A 7,958-nucleotide genomic window follows, 5' to 3' on the forward strand; every position below is an offset into this window, starting at 1 on the left:
AATTTCATTTATCAGATTTTTAAATTCTACTTATATTATTTTATAATTTTCTAGTTTGTTTATATTGGTCAAAATTATTGTAGTGTCCCTCTGATTTGCAAAAAGATTTTTTTTGGTGACACTTTTCTTGACGTCTCTTGAGGTATTTTTTAAAAGGATTTTTTGCTTTCATTCCTTCAAACATAAAACGAGTTTCATTTTTTTATCAAATACGTTCTGTATTAGTTTTTTTGGAAATAACATTAACGCGATTTTTTATATGGCGCGGATTGGATTTCGGTCGGCGTGGATTTTCCGCGGATTTTTTCGACTTTCCCGTAACAACCCTGATTCTTACAGCAGTCTAGCAGAAATGATAAACCGTTTGGGCAGAACCAGCGCTCTGCTAAAATATTCCGTGTCTGGGGAATCTTTAAAAAGATAACTCTAAAATGACTAGTTAGTTTTGGGAGCATTTTGGTCGAATTAAACCCAAGTATGCATTGAATTTAATGAGCGTGTGAGGCCAAATTTATGTAAACATTTGGGCCTCTACTGTAAGAAACGTCAAAATTTCAGTCCGCATGTAAACATTTTGAAGATTTGCAGTCAAAAAACGTGAGATTTGAAGAAATAACTGGAAAATAGTTTAAAAATGCTACGAACATTGATGTGCGCCCGGAGTGGGTTGACCACAACCGTTAAACTCTTCCGGCCGCAACAGTCAATCCAACCAGCTCACAGCAAAACCATTCCACCGACGTTTTCGCTGGTTCGACATTACGCAAACCTTCCCAGCAGCAAGCAATCCCCAAAATCTGCTTCGGAAGAAGAAAAGGCCAAAGACGACCTCGACAAAAAGCGTAAAATCCTGGAGCTCGAGATGGAGGTGATGCGCCAGGAGGGTCGCAAAGTGCCAACGCCGGCTAAGATCAAGGAATCAAACTGGGAGCACCTGCTGGGGCTGGAATCGCGGAACCAGCGGCGGCACTACTATCTGTACCTGTGGAACATCGAGATGGCCAAGGAGAGCCAGCGCGCCAAGAAGGAGCAGCGCAAGCTGGAGGTGGCAAAGCGCAGGGAAGAGCTGGATCTGGCCAACGCCGACAATGACCACATCATTTACGGGCTGTTCCACAACACGATGTTTCTGCGGATTTACGACTCGACGATGGACCATTTTCACAACAATAAGTAAGAATAAACTTGGTACAACAAGGACACTCATGCAGAACTTTGAACTGCAAATTTTCCATTGCAGATTAGTGCAGGCGATGCGCTTCGGCCAGAACCTGGTGTTTGACTGCTCGTACGACAGCTACATGAACGAAAAGGAGATGCGGAACACGGCCAAGCAACTGATGCTGTGCTTCGGCATCAACCGGCTGCACAACGAACCGTTCAACGTGCACCACTGCAACGCCGACTTCCGGTCCAGCACGATGGTCTCGCTGCGGAAACACCTGGCCCAGATGGACGAACCGGCCTTCCCGATCAACGTGACCGAGCGCAGCTATCTGGACCTGTTCCCGAAGGAGCGGCTGGTCTACCTGACGCCGCACTGCAAGAACGATCTGAACGAGTTCAGCCCGGACGACGTGTACATTGTGGGCGCGATGGTGGACAAATCCAGCCAAGAGGCGATCTCGCTCGGCAAGGCGAAAAAGCTGGGCCTGAGGATGGCGCGGCTGCCGCTGGATCGGTACTTTCAGTTCAAGAGTGGGAAGTCGTTGACGTTGGACCAGATGCTGCTGATTTTGCTGGAGCTGAAGGGGTCGAACGATTTCGAGCGGGCGCTGGAGCACGTTCCGAAGCGGAAGATTGTCCCGGTGGACGAGCAGCAGCAGGAACAGGAGCAGCGCTTCCGCGAGCGGAAGCAGATGGGCAAGTTCAAGTTTAGCGCGGGGTCATTTCACTCGGAACGGAAGTTTAAGAAGCGATATTGAGTTCCTACAGTGGTGTAGTGTTTATTAAGTTTAGAGTAAAAATAAAAATAGACTTTAATTTGGAACATTAGTTGCTTTAGTTCCGTCGTCGTCGGGTTCGGCTGATTCGCCACGCGTTGGGTTCTTCGTACTTGTTGTAGAGTGGTTCCAGCCGTTGGTTCTTCTTGAACTTGCTGAGCTTGGTGGGGTCGGAGAAGCGGAAGAAGGCGGGTGCGAACTCAACGAGCCACTTGGGGTCGATGGTGGTCACTTCGCGCATGTACTCCTTGGTGGTTTGGACAAGCTCGTGGTAGACGACCCACTCGGGTTGCCGGTTGAAGAGGGCGCTCGACGGGTGAATGTAGACGACCTGGGAGTCTACCAGCGTGCGGTAGCCTTCCTGGGGGTCCTTTTTTGGCCGCGTTTCGGAAGAAGCCGGAGCAGATGGCCTTTTTGGACGCGCATGGTGCTCTTGCCGGCGGAAACCACGTCCAGCTTGTGACGGTCCATGATGCCGAGCAGCTGCTTGCGCACGTCCTGGGCTCGTTTGAGGGTACGGATTTGGACAAAGTTTTCGTAGCACCAGGCGTTTGAGAATTTGTTGTTCTTCCAGCTGTTGTACACGGCAAGCAGGGTGAGGTGATCTCCTCGATCTGGTTGAATTTGGCCTTCTTCTGATCGGCGAGGGCTTGCTTGTCCTTGGGGCGATAGAACACGTTCTGCACGGAGATCATCGAAACGATGGTCAGGACTTCGTCGGAGCAGTTGAGCGCAACGCTCATGATGAGCAGCTTGGAGAGGTTCGGTTCGAGGGGGAACTCGGCCATTCGTCGACCCAGCCGCGTCAGCAGACCTTCGTTGTCCAGCGCCGACAGTGAGTGCAGCTGTTCCAGGGCCATTACGAGCGATTCTACCGGTGGGGCGTCCATAAAGTCAAAGTGCAGCAGGTCGTTGATGCCCATCGTTTTGAGCTGCAACACAGTGGTGGCCAAGTTGGTGCGTTGAATTTCCGGCACCGGGGTGGGCAACATTTCGTCCCGGTACGCTCGCTCTGTGTACAGTCGGTACGCCTTTCCGGGGCCGGTTCGTCCAGCTCTACCGGCGCGCTGCTTGGCGGCAGCTTGTGAAATGGGGGTTACGACCAGCGAGTCCATGCCCGTTTTGGAGTTGTAGACCTTTTGCTTCACGAAGCCCGGGTCAACAACGTAGTAAATTCCGTCGATTGTGAGTGAAGTTTCGGCGATGTTGGTCGCGATGACCACTTTGCGGGAGCCGGGCGGGGCCGGATCGAAGATACGGGTTTGCATTTCCGAGGGCAGGGCGGAGTAGACGGGGAGGATGATGAGTTCTGGAACGTCCGGTCCGAGCGATTTCATACGTTCGTACAGGATCTCGCAAGCCGTGTCGATCTCTTCTTGACCCGTAAGGAAGAGCAGAATATCGCCGGGTGGCTCTCGAAGGTGGATTTGCATAACCTGAAAGAGATATGAACTTAGCTTGGCGTCGTAATTGCCACAATAGTAACCTACCGTGATCAACGACGCGTCCAGATAGTCCGTTTCCGGTTCCTTGGTGTACAGAATCTCCACCGGGAAGGTTCGACCTGGGATGGTAAAAATGGGAGCCTCAAAAAAGTACTGCGAAAACTTGACGGCATCCAGCGTGGCCGAAGTAACGATCAGCTTGAGTTCCGGCCGCTTCTGGACCGCCTGTTTGAGCAACCCAAACAGAACGTCCGTGTGAATGGTCCGCTCGTGCGCCTCGTCCAACATGATCACGGAGTAGGACTTCAAGTCGAAATCGACCAAGCACTCGCGCAGCAACATACCGTCCGTCATGTACTTGATGACCGTTTCCTGCGAGGTGCAGTCCTCGAAACGGATCGTATATCCGACCTCCTGCCCGAGCCGACAACCGTACTCTTCCGCCACGCGCTTCGCCACGGACATGGCGGCCACACGACGCGGCTGGGTGCAACCGATCTTGCCACGCGCGATGAAGCCACACTCGGCCAGATATTGCGTGATTTGGGTTGTCTTGCCGGAACCGGTTTCACCGATGACGATCAGAATTTGATTGTCCGTGACGGCCTTGATCAGATCGTCGCGCAGCTTGTAGATCGGCAACGACTGTCGCTGCTCGACCAGACTCATGTCGGTTTTCTTGCCGTACGAGGACTTCTTGCCACCGATGATGGCCTTCTTCCACTCGGGGACGTCCGCCATGGCCATACCGACGCCTCGGACATTCGCCGCCAGCGCTCTCGTATCTTCCTCGGGCAACGGATCGATCCAGTTTTTGTTCATGTTCGTTGGAACCGAGTCCATTTCCTGCTCCCGCTGAAGCATCTTCACTTCGCGACGTTCCTTCGCCAGCGCGGATTGCATCATCGCGGCCTGCGCCAGCGATCCGTCCGGATTCTTGACGATTCTCACCGGAGAGAGATCGTGCAACGCACGACCGTGACCCTGCAAAAACGGTGGTTCATCCTCCACAATTTCAATCTCAATATCCGCCTCGCTGTCTTCGTCCTTCGGCAGCAACCCCGTTTCCTCGTCGAAATCTGGCATCTCGCTGCGGTCAATCACGCCGGATGAAATCATCTGCTTGATCTCCCAACGCTCCGGACTGGAGATGCGCGTCACCTTCTTGTGAGATGTCTCCTCTGCGCCATCATTCTCCTGGATGTTCAGCATCGACGGTACGTTCATCGGTCGATCCGGGTTCCTGTTGGCCATTTCACCGTCCTGCAGGTGCGCGTGCGACAGCGGATTCAAATCCTTGCCCGATTCCTGGTCAACGTCCTTCATACAGAGCGATATCTTTGAGCCGGCAATCGAAATCACCTTCACCTTTACGTTGTCGTTCCGATTGACCACATCCGTCACGGTGTTCACCCGACCCTCGGACGAAAGCTGCGAAATGTGCACCAATCCTTCCTTCTTGCGGCGAAAGTCCGTCAACTGAACGAAGCAACCAAACGCCACAATGTTGACCACCCTACCGTTGTAGATCTGACCGGGCTCCGGTTCCTCCGGCATCTGCCGCGGCGGCGTCCGCTTTCTCTGCTCAAACTCCCTCGACCTGCTGCGGTGCCTTCTCCGATCCCTTGAACGGCTACGACTACGACGCGACCTACGATCTCTCTCCCCACTTCTGCTCCTCCTCCTTCGCTCCTTATCCCTCGACCGCGACCTCCTCCTCCGCTCCCTATCCCTATCCCGCGACCTACTCCGCTTCCGCTCCCTCGACCTACTCCTCTTCCTGTCCTTGGATCTACTCCGTCGGTCCCGCCTCCCCCCCTCACGATCTTCCCTCTTCCCAGTCGACGAAGTCGACGGCGCCAAACTCTCCAACTCCGCCAACATGTTGTCCACTTCCTGCTGCTCCCTCGACTTCTTACTCCCACCACCCTTCGACGTCGACGGCGCCATACTCTCCAACTCCGCAAACATATCATCCACCACGTTCGTTCGCTTCTTCGTCTCGAACTCCTCGCCATCCTCCGGTTCCGACTCGTACCCCTTCTTGGCGTTCGGGATGGCCAGCCCCGGAAACTTGCACGCCAACGCGCCCACCTGATCGTCCCGCTCGAAATCGGCCGCGCCACCACCGCCTGACCGATTCTTGGGCGGCTTCATCAGCTGGATGATGCGCAGCAGGTTCGCGGTGAACGATTCGGAAAACTCGGCACCGTTTTCGCCCAGCACGCGGCGGAAGCCCTCTTCGGAGGGGTTTTTCTCCGCAAGATCGATGATGAACTCGGCTGGGGATGGAGGAAGAAATTGGGTCAAACTTTGTTGAAGGGGAAAAACCGAAATGGATGCAACGCGAAACTTACCCAAATCTTTGTCGTTTAGGCCCAAGTGGTTTTCCAGTTCCGTGCAGATCTTGGACACCAGCGACAGGTGCTCGAGCTGTTCCAGTTCGTCCATGGTTGTTAAAACTCTGATTTACTTGATTTTTTCTGTGAAAGAAACTTTTTAGTGAAATTTACTGAACTGCCATCGTTTTTGATGCGTTTTGTTTATTATTTGGCAGCTGTCAAAGTTTTTACAGCGGTACCGATACACGCTAACTTTACATTAATAATTACAGCATAAAACCAAATTTGATTGCACGTTGAAGCCAAACCTGTAGTATTGATTCCTGTAGTTTTTTTTTAAACGACCCAATAAACCAAATTCTCAGTTTTTGCTTTTTGGGTGTTTTTGAAACCGCCTTGAGTCAGACGCAAACACATAAAAAGCAAAAACTGAAAATTTGGTTTATTGATGGTTTGACGACGGTTTGACACCAACTGTTGTCAAACGAACGGGATCACTTTTTAGTTTGACACCCCTTTTACACGGAGTTCACACACACTAACAAGCGTTTGTTTTGACAGTGTGCGTGAGCGCCGTGTAAAAAGTGACAGTTTGTCACTTTTTAGTTTGACTTTGACCAACCAACAAACTACAAACTAAAAAAGTGTCAAACGAAAAAGTGACTAACCACCGGGGGTTGAGTGTAGCACATTTTGAAGTGTTTTTAAAAGACCTTTCAAATGTATCTAAGAGAGTTGGAATTCAAGCAAAACATTGTAAAAGATCCCTAGTCAAAAATGTAAACTAACGGGATTTTTTTTACTGCAAACGATGCATTTAGTCGTAAACTAGGTCGTAATCCTAAACTATCATTGCATTTCGAGAAATGTTTAAAAAGTTGATTTTTATGTGAAAAAAGGCCAAAGTTTATGACATCTATATCTAAATGACTGGAAAAAATACCCTTCGCCAAGGCAATGCTGTAGAGCAAACAATTTATTTTTAAAATAAGTTTTAATCTAGTAAATTTCACGGCCTATTTATAGAACATAGAAGTTCAAGGCTTTACAACTGAATCCTATCAACATCCTCAAAGCCTTGATAAAACCTTTGTCAAAACCTACCCGCATAGTCATGAACTATATAACTACTTTATGACAAATAGTTACTCAACTATTTATCAAATGGTCTCTACTATTCATTAAATTGTAACCCAACTATATATGTACGATATATCAAACCATTAATTCCATTCCCAAAATAGTTTTGGTCGATTTTACTATATGAGAAATTAGCTGTTAGGCAGAAAACTATATGAGGTTTTCATACATATGTAAATATTTTTATAAACTTGGATTTTACGTCAAATAGTCATTGCCCAAAAATTGACTATTCCCTATATAGTTTCTGAAAAACTACTTTACCGACACTACTTTGCCGACACTTTAAAAAGACCGCAAAAATGAACCCTACAATTGTTGTGATAACTACTTCGGATATAATCAAATTTGATTTTTAAGTTCTATCGATAGTTGGTGAATGTTTACCGCCATTATATGTGATGTTATTTACGTTGTTGCCGAACTGCTGCCGCCTTATCCGATTGATCTATATCTGTTGGTGGTTTTTCAGTGGTTTTGGTGACATGTTGTGTTAGAAGGGAGCAAGCTCGGGGGCAAGTATTTTTCGATAAGTCCAAACAATTGACTCATTTTATAGTAAACAGTAATAGTCCACCATGTAGTAAACATATTTTTGGTGTATGGTAAGAACAGCATGCCTACTTTTTCTGGAATAGTGAAAGTCAATTTCATGAGCCCTCGTAACATTTTTCTTCTTTTGGGAGTTTTCTGATAATCTGAGGAGAAGTGGGGTGTTGAAGGTTCTCTATCATCCAGAGGAATCGACCGTGATCAATTTACTTGATAAAAGTTGAAATTTTTGTACCAATCGTTTAACATATAGTTGGATTATATAACAAACTGTAATTGTACTCCATACTGTTGAAATATTGTTTGAACTATTTGGACTTATAGAAATTTTTAATTCAAAATAGTATGGTGTATAGTAATTTTACTTCATGTAAGTTGACAAATTATTTGGATTATACAAACTTATCGAAAAAAATTTGGCCGCCATCAATTGTGTTCTACTATAGCATTTATAGTAGGTTTTTAGTTCTTACAGGTTCTGACTATAAAAATCTAAAATCTGTGGAATTTTGCTATATTGTTCTCAATAAAGTTGA

General features: G+C 48.1%; 2 protein-coding genes across 2 annotated transcripts; one reads left to right on the plus strand and one right to left on the minus strand.

Annotated features, from left to right (window-relative positions):
• The first annotated feature begins 551 nt into the window (after positions 1 to 551).
• Positions 552 to 1,984, plus strand: LOC6043960 (mitochondrial ribonuclease P protein 1 homolog). The gene is made up of 2 exons (XM_001861509.2): positions 552 to 1,173; positions 1,241 to 1,984. The coding sequence occupies exons 1-2, from the start codon at positions 635 to 637 to the stop codon at positions 1,923 to 1,925; spliced, it is 1,224 nt and encodes a 407-aa protein (XP_001861544.2). The 5' UTR covers positions 552 to 634; the 3' UTR covers positions 1,926 to 1,984.
• LOC6043961 (ATP-dependent RNA helicase DHX8) lies at positions 1,922 to 5,943 on the minus strand. The gene is given in 6 exon segments (XM_038261934.1): positions 1,922 to 2,319; positions 2,321 to 2,356; positions 2,358 to 2,557; positions 2,560 to 3,379; positions 3,434 to 5,670; positions 5,746 to 5,943. Coding segments are annotated over 6 exon segments (3,705 nt in total). The 5' UTR covers positions 5,840 to 5,943; the 3' UTR covers positions 1,922 to 2,001.
• Between the last annotated feature and the right edge of the window lie 2,015 nt (positions 5,944 to 7,958).

Source organism: Culex quinquefasciatus, chromosome 3 (assembly GCF_015732765.1).
Source record: "Culex quinquefasciatus strain JHB chromosome 3, VPISU_Cqui_1.0_pri_paternal, whole genome shotgun sequence".
NCBI classification, from domain to species: Eukaryota; Metazoa; Arthropoda; class Insecta; order Diptera; family Culicidae; genus Culex; species Culex quinquefasciatus.

Coding starts and splice junctions, on each gene's coding strand:
- LOC6043960 (XM_001861509.2), top strand. CDS start 635: ATGCTACGAACATTGATGTGCGCCCGGAGTGGGTTGACCACAACCGTT. Junction 1,174..1,240: donor GACCATTTTCACAACAATAA/GTAAGAATAAAC, acceptor TTTCCATTGCAG/ATTAGTGCAGGCGATGCGCT.